Consider the following 20,229-nt stretch of genomic DNA (forward strand, 5'->3'; position numbering starts at 1 on the left):
AGGTGACCCGGCACGCGGTCCCCTCTCCCCGTGAGCTGCTCTCACTCGCCTGCTGCTCTTGGCGGACTGCCGGCGGCTCCAGCTGGGCCGGGGGGGCGGGGGGGCGGCCGGAGGGCGGGGGCGGCCGGGCGGGCCTCGCCTCACTGGACGGGGCGCCTCCCGCGTCACTCCCCCAGCCAGGGCCAGGCTCGCTCAGGCTCGGCGCGCGCGCCTGCCGCCCCCCGCAGCCTGCGCCCAGAAGCGGCGGCGGCGGCGGCGGCACTTGCAGCGTCCTGACGCTGAGGCGGCAGCGGGCGCTGCAGCCGCTCCAGCCCGGGCCCCGAGGGAGGCTGCTGGGCTGGCTCCTGAGGTGCGGAGGCGCTGGGCGAGACGGAGCTCGCGCCTCGGCGCGGCGCGGCGCGGCAGGAGCGACCGTGACCCGCGTGGCCAGCGGGTCGCCGAGCGCCTTTTCGTACCCGCGGGCGGAGGCGGCGGAGAGGGCCGCCTTCCCGCCCCGGGGCTCCCCGCCTCCTGGCTCTTCCCTCCCTTCCCCGCACCCCGTCGCCCGCCGCTCGTCGACGCGCGCGCTCGCTCGGCTTCTTTCCAGGAGATGGACCCGCTGCGCCTCCTCTTTCTGCTCCCGCTGGTGGCCGGCTTGGACTTCAGCTACCATCACACGGAGGAGTTGGAAGCTTTTCTGAAGGGCGTGCGCAGGAATCACTCGTCCATCACGCACTTGTATAGCGTCGGCAAGTCCGTGGAAGGTAAGGCTGGGCTTCTGCATGGTCTCTCCTCCCCGCAACGTTTGTGGAGCGGGGACCTTGAATCTGTGAGAAACGTTACGGCGGCAGCGCGTCAGTCCTGACCGCGCTTCGGTGGAATGAAATGCCACTGAAACCGAGGGGGCTTGAGGTGCTTCCAGAGGGAGGACGCCTCGAGGAACCCACTGGAAGGCACGGTGCAGCTGTCCCATCTTAAACTTCTCAGTGGATTGCCTAAGGTAAGAAAACAAGACAAAAGACCGAGGAAGTGGTGGGAAAGGAGAGTTGCAAGGTGAAGTTGCAAGGTCTGGACCTCCACCCCACCCCCGCCCCCATAAAATTATCTGAATGGAGCAGCTTTCATTGTGCAGTCACCTTGCCTCATTCATAGAGTTTTACGGTGGGTCCAGATGCCATCATCTTCCACTTGGAGCATGTTTTCTCACTATGTCTTCTATTTTCTTTTCACACAAACAAATCTGTCACGTGGGAAAAGACAGAATAGCTGCACAATGATTTTTTGCTTGGTAACACTAGTAGCTGGAAGCACCTTTACTTCCCCATAATGGCTCCAGTTGAGAGGAACTTAACTGTGCCTAAGTCTAGATGAAATCAACAGTGCTATTTTCAACTTTTCTTACTGTTTAGGACTGAGATGTAAGTTTTATATAGACTTTAATACAGTGCAGTCTCATTTATCTGAATGAGCCAGGGAACATTCAAAACTTTTGGGGTGGGATGTTAACAGTTCTCCTTGTAACTGGAATTGTAAACAAACTGCTTAAAATACATTTTACAGTACACAGGTTATACACTGATTTAACAAAGACAAAAGTTTATTTTGACTAAGAGCCTTTTTACATTACTGTTTTATTTTGCAATAAATGTATAATTGGTACTTATCTCTTCAGAAGGATCCAAACAGCTTTGGATGTTTGGATCCTTCTGAAGCTAGCACATTGGTTGTGGGGGGAAATAACATTTCTGATTGCTTAAAATGTGTTTTTCTTGGCTATCAGATATTATTAATTTATTCCACCAACGAGCATGTCTATCGTGGTTTGACACGCTTTGTGGAATTGAGTGTCGTAGGATCTACTGGCTAGTGCCCATGATATCACTGCTGGCAAGTGACACCTTCCCTCCCCATGCCATTTTATGAACTGTTAGAAAAAGGATTGTTTAGTTATATGTATGCTTGTTTAGAAGTTACTTGCTTCCAATTATACCACTTGAGTATGGGAGAACTCATGCTCCCTTTTGAAAGAAGGTGGGGAAAACACTTGGTGAACACCCGTGTGGTTACTTGCTCCACTGCAGCAGCAGCAGCAATCTACCATAACTCTTATGAGGCAGAACATTTCATTGAATTTTGCAGAAATTATTTTTGAGTAAATGTATGTATTGCACTAGCAAAAGATGCATAAGATCAAGCCACACATTACACTGGGAGATCCATAATTGATCTCCCAATGCATGCTTGATTTAATTTAAATGTGGCTTCAGAAGGCTTCCAATTTTTTAGAAAGTGGCAGGGAAATAACCACTTGGGGTAGCAAATGTTATCAGGAATATAGGACAAATGAAAGCCCCCCCCACCCCAAACTTTCAATGCTCTGAATAAATTGGCAGCCCTATCCTGTAACTTTTTTTTTTAAGTCAGGAGATTCAATCACGAATCTCCTGGTTTAATAGGTAGTTTGGCCTTAGATGTGACAGTAAGTTATACGCGTGTTACATTATGTCAACAGTAGCCATTCCGCATAGTTAAAGGTCCGCATAGTTAAAGCAATGGTATCCCCCATAGTAACCTATGGCTGCGAGAGCTGGACCATAAGGAAGTCTGAGCAAAGGAAGATAGATGCTTTTTAACTGTGGTGCTGGAGGAAAATTCTGAGAGTGCCTTGGATTGCAAGAAGATCAAACCAGTCCATACTCCAGGAAATAAAGCCAGACTGCTCACTTGAAGGAATGATATTAAAGGCAAAACTGAAGTACTTTGGCCACATAATGAGAAGACAGGATACTCTGGAGAAGATGCTGATGCTAGGGAAGTGGAAGGCAAAAGGAAGAGGGGCCAACCAAGGGCAAGATGGATGGATGATATTCTGGAGGTGATGGACTCGACCTTGGGGGAGTTGGGGGTGGCAATGGCCGACAGGAAGCTCTGGCATGGGCTGGTCCATGAAGTCACGAAGACTCGGAAGCGACTGACCGAATAAACAACAACAAGCCATTTCAAATTTGGGAGAACTACATTATAATTCATGGCAGGTTTGTCTGCAACTGTTCCATGCTAGGTACTGTCTTTTATTTAATGAATCTAGCTTTTGGTTCATATATCAGTATCTACTACACTGTAGACTCTACAGCTAGTACATGGTAATTAACCCTTTTTTTCTTCTTTTTTTTATACACCTCAAGTTAACTGTCTAATGGCATCTGTGTAAACAGATGAATTCTGGTAGAATAATCTATTGTTATGCTGCTATAGCTAAAGGATCAGGTTCTTGATTCCTGGACAAGCTTTTGCCATGCATAAGTGTTATAGTGAAATTAAACATAAATGGGTTTTATTTGCTTAGTGAATTATGTAATTATTCTTAGAAATATAGTTTTTAATTACATTCTTGAGAAGTACATCATCTGTCCACATAATCTTATTCAATCTGGGTTTGCTAGGAACAATCTGTAGTTGCGTGCAAGAAAGCCTGTCAACTAGAACTAGCTAGAGTGATTCTGTTATCATATGGGGTAGAAAATATTAAAGGAAAACATTCATACATATTCATATTTTGTGACTGCAAGAGCAGTTATGCAAGACCAATTTTATAATAGAAATCTAGGTTCCCTTTGGGTTTCTGATTAAGTGGCAGCTCTGTCATGGGAAAGGAGGCTGAAGAAATAAAAGATCTAATGGATTTAGGGTGCAATCTTATGGCTGCTAGTCAGCAGCTAGACGGCCATAGGATAGGTTGCTTCCCTGAGAATCGACCTTCACCCTCTCCCACACTGCCTTGTAGGCAGCGCATAATGGCCCCACGCTCCATGCTTGGAAGAAGAGTGCAGAGCAGTGAAAACAGGGTGTTCCTGGGGGCATGCCGGGGTTGGGAACGTGGAAATGCTGGTACAACACATCCAATGTGTCGTCCAGCTGCCACTTCCCCCGCTCCGACTTCCCATGGCTAGAGAGCTGAAATCAGCCATCTAGCCATGAATGGAGGGTGGCTGAAGCGCGGAGGGGACGATCCCCTCCACGCTTCTCCTGCCCTGCATCGGATAGGTGATCGCCTCCAAGTTTGGAGGCGGCCGCCTATCCCAGTAGGATTGCTCCCTTAAAGCGAGAACTTTTGGGCCACTCTTTAGACATGTGATGCCAGCTGTCATTTAAGAGGCCCCTTCATATTCTAAGCAAACCTTTTACATGTGTATTTCTTCAATAGAAGATGCCATCATTCTGTTGAGAAATGCTGAGTACTTACTGTATATATTTAGATAACTTAATAAAGTGTGCTTGCCACAGATGGTGGTACCTAGCTCTTATTTATTTTATTTTATTTTATTTATTACATTTCTATACTGCCCCATAGCCGAAGCTCTCTGGGTGGTTCTTGAGGTCTCTTCTGCTAATTCTGAGCAAACACATGGCAAAGTGGCAGGCGGAGCTTTGTGTATAGTAGAATTGTGGATCTTCCTGTGCTCCTAGTAGGGATTTTTGTTCCCAACCTACATTTGTGGTGGAAACAATTCTGACATCACAGTTACAAAAGATATTAATGACATGGGGCAATATCCGATGCTACACTCTGCTTATGCCATTGATGTAGCACTAGCATTACCAGCCTCTAGTGCTGTGCCAATAGCGTATGCTGGAGCAATGGGTTTCCCCAGAAAATCCATCTCTCCAGCACACACTATTGGACTTGCGCTAGAGGTCACTTATGCTTGTGCTACATCAATGGCATAAGTGGAGCAGCATCACTGGATATTACACCTGATTTTAAACTCCTTTACTTAGAATGAAGTTCCATTGATTTCAGATGTAATGTAGATTGAGGATTCTGAAATTTTTGGTTAATTGTAATGCAGAATCCTTCTACTTGCTGATTCATGTCTGTTGAGGTCACTATAGTACACACACAAAAATACCATCTGGAGTTCATCGCAGGATTAGACCATAGTAATTAGCCCTGTTCAGGTATTTGCTTGAATGCGTAAGGGCTTAAAGTGTGTACTGGGATGGGGCTGTGCGCGCTGGTTCTCCACTCTAAGTATATGGGTGCCAGCCCCACTCCCCTCTGTCCAGACCTTGCCATGTTGAACTGGCAAGGTCTGAAAGGGAGTTCTATTCACATTTGCTTGAACATGAGTAGAACTCTCCATGCAATCATGGAACCTGATAAGGCAGCACTTCTTTGGAAAATTACTAATTTTTTTTAAACCACAGTTCTTTCAAGCAAGGGTGTGTGTCTGTGTGTGCTTGTGTAGCAATCATAGCCCTGGTTATATCATATATAAAATACATGAGTTAATAATTTGTTTCTCATATTCCAGTGAAAACTTTAACTAAAATATGTTTTCTTCCAGAGTGACAATTCATAGGTAATGAATGTCTCTCCAGTGATAAAAACTAATTCAGCCTCAGGTTATGAGTTATTCACTGTCAAGAATTCAGATGAAACACACAACTTTAAAACACACACAGACACATTTTAATTAACTTTCTTAGCAAAAACCAAGACCTAGAACATGCTTTGGGGGCCAAAAGTGTTGTTCAGCTTCTGTGAAGAATTGATTATAGGCCTTCGCTAATCATTGTTCCAGTCTGTGGATTAATGTATTTGTTTATGCATGTCAGCTGATGGTGCAGTTACAGTCACAGGGAGTGGTAGGATTAGGGACTTTTCTACATAAGGCTTTTAATCCACCACTTTACCAATGCTTTTGCTTCTGGATTCTTTGTGGGATTAAGATTGACTCCTTTACATGCATTTTTTTCAGGGAGTTTCTATGCCTTTCTATATGTTCCATTACACAACCACTAGGTGACACCGTGGTATAGCAGAATTGTGCAACTACACAGGGTTTCAGGGCACCATTCATGGAAATGCCAGACTTTCCTCATTCGGAAACACCCCCTCACACACACTATAATGGCTACAAAGAATGGGAAAGGCACTGAAAGATGATGTCGTTGTGTACAGCACCTGCAAACTACCATGAGTGCGGAATCACCAGAGACAATAAATGCTTTGCATAGAAAGGCTATAAGAGTAACCCTAAAAAGCCCTTACTTTTATAAAGATGCACATCCCAAATATTAGTGTCTGTAGGTGAACTTTTAAAAAGAAGAAAGACATGTGGCTCTAAGTTTCTGTTTGTTGGTCACCCTGCACTTCCAGTGCCTGTATCTACCTGTCCTCTAAAGCAGCCTTCCCCAACCTGGTGCCCTCCAGATATATTGGACAGCAACTCTCATCATTTCCAGCCTCCATGGGTGGGAATGATGGGAGTTGCAGTCCAACACATCCAGAGAGCATTAGATTGGGGGGAGGCTGCTCTAAGAGGTTGCATGCAAACAGCTGCTTTTCTTTTTCCTGCTGAAGTGAATGACAGGTATTCACAGTTTCACCAGTGTCAGGGATGGTGGGTAAGTTTGTTCCCCACCTCAATAAAGCATTATAGTGCAGCATTTTACTGTATCCTGTTTTGCCATTCTGTTCACTTGTGTGGTGGAGGCTGACCCTGTTCCCAAGCCCAGAGAGCAGGCAGACTAGCTTCCTTTGCCAGGAACCCACACAGACATGCTCCACCTCTGCCACAGTTCTTGTGATCTGTGATCTCTCCTGCCCACCATAATTAAGTATTTTGATATGTATGTGTGTGTACACGCGTGTGTATAAATACAAACCTGAATCCTATGCCAACAGCAAAGTCCTTCTCAGAGTAGATCCTTATGTAGCTAAAACAATACCACTCACTTAAGCAGGCTTGGGGGAATCCCAGGGTTTTCAGGAGTACAACCAATCTTTAGACCAAACCCCTCCCCCAAACAAGCCCCCCTAAAGTTGGGGGGGGCAAGAACAGCCCAATGAAGACTGAGCATGCTCTGTGGCCACCATTTATGCAGATTCTCCGGAAAATTTTGAATTAGAAAGTTTCCCACAAAATTTTCCAGAATGCAAATTAGGTTAATTTGCATTTGATTATTTGCACAGGAACATTTTCAGTTTACATTGGAAAATGCTCTGATTCCCTAGAGAAATCTGATTTAGTATGTTGGTTTTATTTGCATTTAGTGAACAATAAAGATTTAATTTTTGGCCCAATACACCACAAGTAGTTGACCTGAAATATTTGAGGAAAAACATTAAGGCACACTCAAAGTGATTTAAATGTTAGATTATGTCGATATTTTAATTGGAATACTTGTAAAAATGTAAAGACAATAGCATGTATATCCTTTCTGCTGTTTAAAGAACAAAGGTACTGAAAATTATTGACACTATGTTAGGCAAGCCAAAGAACTGTACATGATATGCCAACAACCACTTATCAGTTTCAACAGAGTTCAACTCTCTTCCACTAAGGTTGTTGGAACACCTTCAGTTTCACTGTCACTTCTTATTAGTTCCATTTCACTCTGAGACATATATGGATTCCAGTGACGTATATGTATCCTCTTACATATTTGCTAGGGATAATCACTTGAAAAACACTGATTACAACTTTTAAAATGCCAGGCTTGCCTAATAATTGTATTTGCAATCGTCATACATTCATTTTTACTAATGAACGTATGAAATGAAAAATTTTCCACAGAAAAACAAAGCCCCACATTGCTGGTGGCCACAGAATGCAAGCTGACTGTTATAGGCGGGGAAATGAGAAGATTGGTGGGGAGGGGAATGGAATGGAATATCCTGGAAAAGGGTATGTTGGGCTGGAATCCTGAGTAGGAGCACTTAACACTGTGACATTTTGTTTCAGGCCTCACTTGTAGCTCATTCAGTGAAGAAAATATATATCAATAACAGGCAAAGTTCAAACTGATCGGTTTGATCACATTCTCCCTGCTTTATACCTCCCCACATTCTACACCTTAAATTGAGATGCCAGTCAGGTTAGTCTTGCCCAACAACTTGCAAACCCTGGCTGGGGCCTGGAATAGGAGAAAAATGATGTAATCTAGGTATGATTGGCGGCGATTAATGGCTATGGGGCAGTATAGTAATGTAATAATAATAATAATAATAATAATAATAATATAAAACAAATGTTAACTTCGTTTTAAGGAAACACCTCTTTGACTATATCATGCTGGCATTTAAAAAAAAATCAAGCTACCTAATACAACTGAATGTACAACTAAGGGAATTGTACGACATTTTTCTGTCTAAACATGCATAGAATTTGCACCTTAAGTAGCTCAGAATTATAAGATACCATTATAGATATAACAGTGCAGGCTATATTTAAAGTGGGACTAAGTCAGGGAAGGGTGACTCATGCACAGAACTAGGTTTCTACACTCAAATCTCCTCCATCTCCCATGCAAGAGGCTGCTGTTGTGGGGGGGGGGAATAGCACCCCCCCTCCTGTTGGTGGGGGCATGTCCTGCATCTAGCAGACCTATGTATGTCCATTATGGGAATCCTGATACAGGTATCAGTGAGTGCACCAACCCTCTGCAACCTTTTTTGGGAACTGCAGACAACCCTTTCCATTAATCTTCCATGCTCATTGGTGTTTGGACTGAGCTGATTAACTGGGAGATAAGAATTCCAAAAAGGGGCCTAGGTAGGTAAAAATATTCTTTAACCTATCTTTAACATACCTCTGTTATCCTAGTCTAGACATAGCCTTAGAAGTTGGATATACTTGGGGGGCTTACTCAGATTAATTTAGTACTTTGAGGTTAAAATCTTTAGCTTTACTGCCTATAAATATCAGTTATGCCTTTTTTGCAAGAGAAACAGAACATTACTTCCTCCAGCCCTTATTTAGGCAACAATTGCCATCTGACCTAGATAACTTTTGAAGAGTACTATGTCTCTGCTAAGTACAGGGTGTTGTCTGGCTGTTTAACTGTTTCGCCATGGGACGTCTTTGTAGCGTCTCTTTGTTACTGCTGCATTTACATGCATGATTTTTATGAAGACCGCATTTTATTAATGCTGTATCAATGAAGAATGAACTGATAAATAGACAACATGCTTGGAAATGTTTCAAGAGTTCTTAATATATCCTGCTAGTTTTCTTTTTTCCTTAAAGGGAATTTGGAGAAAGCTACATCTAGTCCTTATCGAATTAGAAGGAAAGTAGGCTGTGTGATCCTCAGCATACTTTGTTTCATTTATTTTGATGAGATTTACTTCCAGGTTCATGTGTTTAGCACTGGAGTGTTGGGGGTGAATTTTTATTTAACTGGTGTTGATTGTGAAACATCATTACAAGATGGCTCCTCCTTACTCCCCTTCTATTTTCTTGTGAAAGTTACTGTTGATACTTGTAGGTAAATGTGTTGGTCCATGATGGGGTGGGGGTGGGGAATCAATTTTTATAGTAGCACAGTACATTTATTAGGACAAACCAAAATGTCATGAAATATGGAGTAAGCTTTCAGGTTCTTCAGAACTCTTCATCAGATTGCATCTTAAGCAAAATAGAGGGAGGGGAGAGAGAAATCTGGCATGACATTAAAGTCACAAAGTCTGCAGTTGAATGTTGGAGGAGTTTGCCGAAGTCGGATTAGCTTCTGCTAAGTCTGCTAAACTCTTCCTAGGACTCCATCTTAGACTGTTAAAACTACAGGCTGTGACGTTAAGATCATGGCAGCCCCCCTGCCACACATACACACATTTTGCTTAAGATCTAGCCTGGTGAAGAGTTCTGGGAGCAAGGGTGCCACCCCCTTGATATTTGGTTTTTACCCTAGGTATGATTGCTTTTTCCAGTTTGGCTGGTTATTACTATTTTATGCTGGAGTTAGGGATGATTAATTTCTGTTATTGTTTGGTAAGCTTACTGTACTTTAAAAAAAATTGTAAGCTTAGTGATGGGAGGAAATAATTGGTTTTATGCCTCAAGGTGAGAGCTTGCTGGTATAGAACTGTGCTCCCACCCCCGACTGAGAGTTGGGGGATGAGTATGTGATTTGACATGTGCATATATACATACCTATATTCCAAGCAGGATGGGGTGTGGTGCCTAAACATTGTGTTACATATTGTGTTAAGCCCCTAGTGAGTTTGACATTCTGTCAGTGATTTAGCTGGATGAGGACACATATACTACATTTGTGAATGAATGAGTATGGGCTGTGTAGTGAGGTGAAGTAAGTTGGGTCCTTGTGATATAGGTGTGAGTGTTGGGTGGGAGAGAGTAGGAATTTTAGTGTGCATATGGCAAGATGTGCCTTGGTAAGAGTATGGTAAGGGGGTGGCCATTGACCATGCTGGCTGGGGCTGATGGGACTTGCAGTCCTACAACATCTAGAAGGCCCACAGTTTCCCTACCCCTGCTTTACAGCATAAACAAAGAAGGTCATTGGAGTGTACAATCTGAGGCAGGCCTATAAGACATTGTGACAGAAGAAGCTGAATGCAGGCCTGCATGATAAGCAATCCTGAGCATGTTTACTTGGAAGTAAATAACCACTGTGTTCAACAGAGCTTACTCCCAGGGAAGTGTGCTTAGGATTGCAGCCACAGATGTATTTTGTATTCTCATTTTCTTTAGCTCTCACTTTTAGAAGTTGAACTATCCTCTGGCTTAGGCCTTAGGCCATAGGGATGTTTGTGTGTCTGTCTGTCATGTTTCAGTTCACTTCAAGAATAGGACTGCCTTTGGAAAGCTTGGCTAGGAAGCCCTCTTAACTATCAGATGTGGAGAAGAAATTATAGGTATGGGTGATGTGGACTGGAGAGGAGCATGGTATCTGAACTGACAAGAAACTCCAGAGTTGTTTGTGCCCTGGGGTGCATTCTTGGGTACGGGGCCTGACCACATACAAGACAATGGCTGGGTTCACACAACACCATAAGCCAGAGAACAGGTTGCTGTTGAATCATGGGTTGTTGTGTTGTGTGAACCCAGCTGCACGAACAAATCATGGTTTGTTAACCACGAGCAACCCACAGTTCACAACCCAACAACAAAACATGGGTTCTCTTCGTGGGATGTTTGTGGTTAATAAACCATGGTTTGTTAGCGCAGCTGGGTTCACAAAACACAACAACCCACGATTCAACAACCCACGATTCAACAACAACCTACACCCAATCTGTACTCTGGCTTATCGTGTTGTGTGAGTTCAGCCATTTATGTGCTGCCTTTTGCATGATTGAAGACTATATCAAGAAACATAGCCAAGATGGCAGTGCTGGATCTTATCATTAGGAACACAGGAACATGTCTTATACTGAGTCAGACCATTGGTCCATCTAGCCCAGTATTGTTGACACTGACTGGCAGCAATTCTCCAGGGTTTCAGGCAGGGATTTTTCATCCCTATCTGGAGATGCTGGGGATTGAACCTGTGACCTTCTGCATGCTAAGCATGTGCCCTACCACTGAGCCATGGCTATTCTCCCTTAATGGTCTGGGCCCTAACAACTGCCCAGCCTTTGTAGCATTTGGCCCTGGCCCTGCTAATGTAGTAGACTTCAAAAGTTCATGCTTCTGGTTCAAGGTACCATCATACTCCTATAAATTCTCTTGGCAAAGCTCAAGACACTGTGCATCTCAAAGCAATCATTCTGCCAGCTGAAAGGGCCTTGGATACAGTGGTTTATGACTTTTCTCATTATTCAATTGAATCATTTGCTTTTATGGTTATTATTTTTGGTAGGCCTTGCTGCAGTTTAATAATTTGACTCTAGTAAAATGCATCTAGGAAACGTGCCTATAACCAATTAATTCTTCTACGTGTGCTCTGGTTTTGTCACAGATATGCCCCTAATATAAGCCAAGGGGCACTTAAGTTATTCTAAAAACATATTTTTTCAACTCTGCAGTGAGTCAAATATGACTCTTGTTAATGTGACAGAGGTAACCAATGACAGCCATTTTAAAACTGAAATGTGCATTTATTTTACTTTATTGTTTTGCCACCATGGCTCATATGTTCGATTTGTTGATGCAGGAATTTCCAGTTCCAGTTTTGAAGTAATTTATAAAAATGCATAAATATACTGAGATGTAAAGTTCTTGTATTGAGGGCTCAGTAAAGAGAATTCCCGGGATCCTCCATTGCAGTGGAGACCCATTGGAAGAGTTTGTCTGTGGTTGGCTAGAAGCCTCCTTGCTCCTGGTCCTGGCTGGATTAAGACTATGGTATGTGGGAAGCCAGGTTAATACTTTTCTTCTGCACCACAATCCCAACAAAGTTTGCCCCACCTCCAACCCCAGCTGCTATTTGTCACTGGAGGGAAGCTGCTGTTTTAATCTGGACTGCAGCGGGGCAGAGCGGGAGGGCAGGGAGAGGGTTTAAACCAAAAATTAAAAACCTTGCCTTTGCTCCAGTCCTGATTCTTCCCCATCCCCTCAGCAACTATTCAAAGTTTAAAAAGAATCACACAATGGCAAACCATGTGTTTAACATAATGTGTAGTGTGGGTTTCAGAGGGAGGGTCCCATTTATCTTTACAGAAAAATACTTCCACTTGTACTTGAACAGGCACATTATAATACTGGATGAGGGAAAGCATGTTTCCTGGCATGTCCAGGGCACTTGCAGGAACCTGTCATTGGGCTTGTCTGTCCAAAGGTCTTCTCATGGCACATTGCTGGAGGTTCCTATGCCAAAAAAGAAAAAGAAAGAAAGAAAGAAAGAAAGAGCTAAGTCCAGAGACCTATTCATTCTTACTTGGGAGCAAACCAAAGTGCTGAGCCCTATCCCCAAAATGGGTTCAGCACCTTGCATAGGTCCATTAGAGTTCTGGCTGGTTCTGACTGAAACCCAGAATGGATTTACAGCCCCACCAAAATCAGAGCCACCAGTCTCCACTGCTTCAGAGTAATTCCCCGTGAAAAGCATCTTTGTTCTGAATAAATACAGGGACATAGGAAGCTGTTCAATATTGAATAAGATGATTGGACCATCTAGCTCATTATCATGTACACTCTGACTGGCAGCAGTTCTCGAGGGCATCACAAGGAAATCTTTCCCAGCCTTTCCTGGAAATGCCAGGGATAATTTTTTAATTATAAGAGTGTAGCCTGTTTGGAGATAATTGTCTAAGGGTCAGCATTTTCTTCAGAGTGCGTAAGTTCTGCTAGGTCTGCTCATTATACCCTTGGTGCTTGAATTTCCCCAGCAAATGATATTGCTTGGCTAGGATGGCTCAGGAATGCAAGCCATTTCTTTGCCACTTGTTTCTTTGGGGACACTCTCATTTCTGCAGCCTCATCCTTTCTGCCTCCTTTGTTTCCCTTATGACAGCATGAGATGTTTCAACCCTAGTGAGTCAGAAATAAAAGGAGAACAATGGATCTAAAACTAAGTGCCAACCTAAATGTAATGCTAAATGTATAATTAGAAAGCACATGAGTTTATTTTTTAAAAAAGCAGGCATCGGGGGGGCCTTTCATTGGGACCACAGCATGTGGGGAGGGGAGGTTTAACACTTTCCTCCTGTGCTGCGATTCCAATGAAAATCACCCCATGTGCTGCTGTTAGCCTTTGAAAAGGATTTTTCTCAGGCTCATAGCCACAACTGGAGGGGAGGGGTGATTTTTGCAGAAATCACAGCTGGTGGGGGAAAGGTTCTCCAATGCACTGCAGCCCTGATGAAAATCACCCACAACGTGCGTGCGCGCACACACACATACACCACTATGCCTTCTATTAAACCCTACATTCTTTCCAGTGACATGTTTAGCATAATGTCTAGTTTAGCCCTAAAGCAGCCTTTTCTGTCCTAGTACCCTCCAGATGTTTTGGACGACAACTCCTAGCATTCTGGACCATTGGCCATGCTGGTTGGGGCTGATGGAAGTTGAAATCCAAAACACCTGGAGAGTGCAAAGTTGGGGAAGGCTGCCGTAAAGCAATTTAGGACACAATCCTATGCATGTTTATACAGAAAAAGTCCTACAACATACTGCGTGGGAAAACCTGGGAAATGTAAAACTTTTTTCTGTCTAAACATTCATAGGATTGTACCGTTAGTCAATAATAATTTTCTCTTTTTCTCTTGTCAGCAAGCTTCTAGTATTAATATAAATGACTATTACTTATCAGTATCCTTTCTGGGATTATTTTGGATTTCAGGCCACTGTGTACAACATTTATAGAAACAATTCAACCCTATCCCTATGAACATCTCTGTGTGTTTCCATTTCCTTAGCACAAGAAATTCCTGTTTTGGGGATAAGGACTAAATACATATTGAAATAGGCATTATACTGAAAACTATCATGACGGGCTCTGGAGACTCCAAGCTCATTTGTGGAAAATTGGTTTTATTGAGACTTAAGTAGAGGAAAAATTAGTAATAAAAAGTTTTTTTAAGTAGTTGGAAGGTTAGGAAGGTTGCAACGTTCTCTACTATATCAGCAAAACCTTCTCACTGCACAGACAACAAACAAGAGTTATTTTCAGTTGCAGACAGAAGTTACCTGCTAGGTTGACTTATTCCTGTTTTCAGAGCTTTTTGTACTGCCTGGAATGAAAGCAAAGTTTGTTCTAACATGTAAAAGAACATCATGTTTCAAGTTTCTCATTCTGAATCTTGCTTGTATATGAACTTTGAAAAACCTTAACTAGGCTTTGTATGCAGAAAAATGACTTAACAGTGCAGCATTAATGTGAGTTCTAGATCCTGTTAGGAGGCAAACACAAACACTTAAATATATATAAGTGACTGATGCAACAGAGATAGATTTCAAATGATATAGCTACATGTTTTGGCTTCCTCCTTCCTCATTAATATGCACTGTATTCCTATGCACGTTTACTCCAAAATAAGCCCCATTGACCTGGTTTGCATGATCGAAACAAACCACGGTGGCTTGTTGTGAGCCTTATCACATGCTGGGCATGATTTGCATAATCACCTCCAAGCTGCAGCTTGTCATGTCATCCGAACTCAGGTGTCATGGCTTGTTGGAGGGTTAAACAACCCTCAAATAACCCATGGGCTGTTGTAAGGTTATATGATGGTTGTTTAACCCTACAACAAGCCATGCCTCCTGGGATCAGATGACACAATAAGCTGTGGCTAGACAGTGATTATGCAAATTGTGTCACTGTGGCTCACAACAAGCCACAGTGGCTTGCTTCAGCCACAGTAGCTTGTTTTGATCGTGTGAAGTGGCTCACTGTGTACAATGGGTTTTATTCCCAAGTAAGACTGCGTTAGATTGGAGCCTCAGTTGGATACTGGGAATTATGGTGACAAGTCTAAGGGCTAAACTACATGTTGGCCAAGTTTGCATGTCATTTTAAGCCATGGTGGCTTAATAAGCTACTCACAGTAGTTTATTCTGAATATAAGCTACTGTTATTCCCCAGATGATCAGCCAAATAATCTACTGTGAGTAGCTTGTTTTCCCCACCCTCTCCCCTCCTCCCTCTCCAGTTCTTCCGCTCTGCCGGACGGTATCCCAGCTTCCCTTGCTTTGCAGTTGTCATGGAAGGGTGAACAGTGTCAGCCTCATCATGAATTGCTGTAAATGCAATACTTTGCAGTAGGGGGATTGTACAATCAGGAGAAGCTGTGCTGTACTGCCTGACTTTGCTTTTTCATGGAGAAGTGGTCAGAAAAGTGAAAAGAGAGTGGGGACTATAACACCTTGACAGTTTGCTGAAATGGGGCAAAATTGCACAGGTGGGGCCCTTCATGGGGAGCCTCCAAATGCTATAGTGGATAACAGTGCAGTTTTGCTTTCTTCATGTAAAAGTGAGCATGTTTTCCCCCTATTCCCTCCTATCCCCATATTCTGCAGTTGCCTCTGTTCCTCTTTATTTTTATTTTACCTTTGTACTTTTGTGTATTTCCAAATTTATGCATTTTCAAAGTTGCAAGCAGGGATCTTTTTCTCTTTACTTTTTCTTTTACACAAATGTGCAAATGTGCATTAACGCATTTTCACAGTAGTGATCAGGGAAGTCTGTGATTGTGCAACTTCACTGTAGCAGGATTGAGGGATCTAGGAAGGCTAGCATCGTGTTACTTCGCTGCCGGGGGATTGCACGATCTAGGAAGGCTGGCATTCTCATTAGGCAAGGCTGTCATGGTGTTACTTCACAGCTGTGGGATCGTGCGATCAGGGAAGGCTGGCCAGAAAAGGAAAAGCGAGGTGGGAGTTCTAGCTCCCTGACAGTTTGCTGGAATAGGGTGAAATTGCACAGGTGGAGTGCCCTCATGGAGAGCCTTCAGATGCTGTAGTGGATTGTGGAACTGCACTTCTTCATGGAAAAGTGAGCAGTTCTTCCCGTATTCCCCTGTTTTCCCCTGTTTCCCAAGTTCTGCAGTTTCAAACTAGTAGTCAGGGAAGCTTGTCGCTGTGTAACTTCACTGTAGCAGGGTAACGCAATAGCGCAAGGCTGTCATTGTACTTGGGGAAAGCTGTCATTTTGTAACTGTAGCATAGTATCAGGGAAGGCTGCGCTCGTTTGGCGGTGGTTGTCCCTGAGCTGCTTGTCAGATCTCTAAAAAAGGGCTCTGCAGGCTGGAGCAGAGTGGCTGCAATGGTTTTGGCTGCTCATGCCAGCCAACTCTGTAGGCCGTTGGATGAAGTCACAGTGAGTGCCAGATGACATGATAAGCCACGGTGGCTTAAATAAGCCTCGCCGCAGACCATAGTGGTTTATTTTGTGGAAATAAGCCATCGTGGTAGAGGAAAACCACATGCAGATGATACAATAAATCACCATGGCTTATTCAGAAAAATAAACCACCGTGGCTTATTGTTACATGTGAACCCAGCTGTTACGTTGTTCATGCTTTACAAAAAAGAATGCTCAAACTTGCCACTCTTGTTCTATAGAAAAACAGCTGTGTGACCCTGATTCAAAATATGCTCCCAATCCAGATCAGGGCATACACTAGTTTGCTGCTGAAAATTGCCCACTCCCTGACTTCTCTTTGCTCCTGAAGGTGGTGTTTGCAGTAAATATGGTTTGGGGGCAAATAGCAGTGGAGGTGGGGGATGGGAGGGAGGTTTTCAAGTGTAAAAAATACAAATGTTATGTTATGATTCACCAGGAAAAGGACTGAAAATAATTACGATAATCTGACTATCATAATGCCCTTATTCAAATCAATGATGTAGCCACACTAGAATGCTTTGTATAATTCTGTGGCATCCATCCCCAAAAGGATATTGTAGAACTGGAAAAAGTATAGGAAAGGGCAAGCCAAATGATCAAGGAGATGGAGCATCTTCCCCAGAGGGAAATATTAAAAAAGCCCCATTTGGGGTTTTTTAGTTTAGAAAAAAAGGTGACTAAGAAGGGATATGATAGAGGTTTATTAAAAAAAATATACATACACATTGTGGAGTATGTAGATACAGATCAGTTTTTCTCCCTTTTTCAAAAAACTAGAAATGAAACTGATTGGCAGGAGATCAGGCAGAAAAAAGTCACCATATGAGCAGTTCCTTATTTATGTATTGATTGACTTGGTTTTTATCTGCTGTTGCTGTCATTTCATCCATTTTTATTGATTGATTTTATTGTTTTTATATGTTTTGTTATCCACCCTGCTGAAAGTGCAGGATATACATTTAAATTTTTTTTTAAATGCAATGCATTATTAATTTATGAAATTTTCTGTCATGCTTAGGTCAGGGTTGGGCAGACTCTGGGCTTGTGGGATCTACTTTGTTTTTTCATAGAACCCTGAGATCCACTAAATCTGGTGCAAAAGACATTAAAGAATTCTGAGCCCAGGAATTTGTTTTCAGCAGCAGAACTGAATGGAGTTCACAGTCCTTGCACACAAATATGCACACCTGGTTACTCCAAACTTTCTTCACCTCTGCAGTATAATTTGGGTGTGCGTGAGTCAGTTTGTTGCTGCTATTATTAATCAGTTGGGAGTTGGAAATCATTGCAAATATATGGCAAATCACCCAGAGATTTACTGGCAGATCCACATCTGCCTTTTGCCAGTCCTGGTGTAGATGGGGATTTGATAAATTCATGGAAAATAGGTCTGCCAATGGGCATTAGTCATGGTTGTATTTATTAGGAAATTAGAAAATAATGATTACATGCAACAGAATGGCACTGAGTACCAGTTGCTGTGGAACAACAAAAGGAAAGGGCTATTACCTTCATATTCTGCTTGTAGGCTTCCCAGACACATCTGGTTGGCCAATGGGGGAAATAAAATGCAATACTAGATGAACCTTTGGTCTGATCCAGCAGGGCTCTTCTTATGTCTTCTAGGTGCATCTATTCATAACTATGGGGAATAATGTAAATTGTTGTGTGTGTCAGACTGCCTTCTCTGGGCAATGGTTACTTTTTCCAATGAATCTTCTAATTATCCTTTGTTTCAGTGAACTAAATCTAAGGAAGGGGCATCCTTACCCTGAGACAAGATGTGGTAGCTACCTCAGATGGTGGACTTTGGATGGTAGAATGGGGCACAATCCAGTAGGAAATTTTCTTTCACAAGAACCATTGTAATGGACAGAGAGCTCCCATTCAATTTTATGAGATTTAAACTAGGAAATAACCCAGTGGTTTGTAGCCTGTATCAATTAATAGATGGAGAGTCCGTTAGATTTTTCACCTCAGCCAACGAATGGTCTTGGGGCAGCCCTGACTTAGAGTAAACCATTGAAAGGTCTTTTAAATGTAGTTGTCTTAATGACCTGGTTCACATGATCACCGCTGCCCACCATGATGCATGCCACAGCAGGCCGGGCAGTTTTTGAATATTCAAGCTGCAGCTTGTCATGTTGTCTGAACCCAGGTGATGGGGGTTGTGCAAAGATTAGACAACCCTCACATAACCCTAGAACAGGCTATAGGTTATGCAAGGGTTGTTTAACCCTCATTCAACCCCTGCCACCCAGGTTCAGACAACATGACAAGCTGTGACTTGAATATTCAAAATGGCCACCTGCACATGCTGGCACGTGCCCTAGCCTACGTGGTTTAAATAAGCCATGGTGGACTGTTTGATTGTACGAACTGGCTCAACAAGTCCAGTATTTATCCCAGCTGCCCTTAAATAAATTTGGTTTTGTATTTATGCCCAGTGTCTCCAAGTGTCTGACCAACAATTCACTCCATGTTTTGCTTTTAAGAAAATTGGTGCTTACACCTTATATGGTGCTCTGTTCCCCTTTACTAAGCTCCTGTTCCTTTTAATTTTTGTTTTTATCTGTTTCTTTTACAGCAGTTTTCCTATTAATATATTTTAAAGGTCTTGTTCTATTAAATAAAAGGCTTTAGTTAGTACAAATTGATTTAGCTTTAAGACTGTATAAAAATTTTAAAGTGTTTTTAATTATACTGTTTACATTTTATTTAGCTTTAACTAAACAAGCAAGTTTGGACTGCAATCCTTTGCATAATTACCCATGCTTAAATCCCACTGGGATTTAACTGGGACTCTGGCATGTGTAATTGTGTGGTGGATTGAAGCCCAGCTGCTTATCAATCACGAGATCCTTTTGATCTAATATCTACTACTCTAGGAACTGGTGGTGGTGAAAAGGTGACATGGGGAATCAATTAAGCCAAAGAAGACACAGGGGTTTGTTCCAACCCTCCATTGTTTTACTTTGTATTATTTCACTATTGTATATAAAAACCATTTCTTTTCCACTTAAAGGTAGAGACCTGTGGGTTCTTGCTCTGGGAAGGTTTCCAACCCAACATAAGATTGGCATACCAGAGTTCAAGTATGTTGCTAATATGCATGGGGATGAGGTACGTCTACAACTTCAATTGTTGTGGTTTCTTTTACAGCATTGTTTACCAGGTACCTTGGAGCAGCCCAATTCATGTACACATGGGGGAAAATCCTTTAATTAAAAAAAGAAAAGACAAGGAGAGGACTTGTCCTGCCAGATTGTTAGAGATGACTTAACCCTAAAAGGGCTGGGACAATTTTTGTTTCTTTAGGGATGTGAAGTGTTATGGGAGAGAGATGTGTGCTAAATACTTAAATTAGGATCAAAGGGCCTTTCACAGATAACATTTAGAGGAGCCAGCTTTTAAGATCATGCCTCAACACTGGATATTGACACTTCCTAAACTATATAACAGTGGACAAAATTATACATATCACGTTGGATTCAGATCCTTTGTTCCACCAGTAGAGGGACACCACTAGAGGAACAGGACTACCTTGTCCTCTCCCCTCCCCTTCAGCCCCCCATGGATCCTCCAAATATCCTCCAGAGGATCTCTCCGGAGCAGATTTGGAGGATGTGTGGGCAGCTGCAGGGGAGGGGATTGGACAAGGAAGACCTGTTCCTCTAGCGGTGTCCTTCTGCTGTCAGAACCAAGGGTCTG

The 20,229-nt window shown here is 42.9% G+C and overlaps 1 protein-coding gene across 2 annotated transcripts in view; it reads left to right on the forward strand.

The window, feature by feature from the left end:
* Window positions 1-230: 230 nt before the first annotated feature.
* Window positions 231-20,229, forward strand: part of CPM (carboxypeptidase M) — a 54,504-nt gene continuing 34,505 nt past the window's right edge. For both annotated transcript variants that reach the window (XM_084810534.1, XM_084810535.1), the window contains exons 1-2: window positions 231-743; window positions 19,544-19,641. In XM_084810534.1, coding sequence (XP_084666660.1) covers window positions 590-743; window positions 19,544-19,641 — 252 coding nt within the window. In that variant the 5' untranslated portion in view covers window positions 231-589. The remainder of the gene's footprint in view (window positions 744-19,543; window positions 19,642-20,229) is intronic.

The sequence above is a fragment of the Heloderma suspectum genome, chromosome 7 (assembly GCF_057233095.1).
Source record: "Heloderma suspectum isolate Gila_16-S chromosome 7, 16-S_ref, whole genome shotgun sequence".
Lineage (NCBI taxonomy): Eukaryota > Metazoa > Chordata > Lepidosauria > Squamata > Helodermatidae > Heloderma > Heloderma suspectum.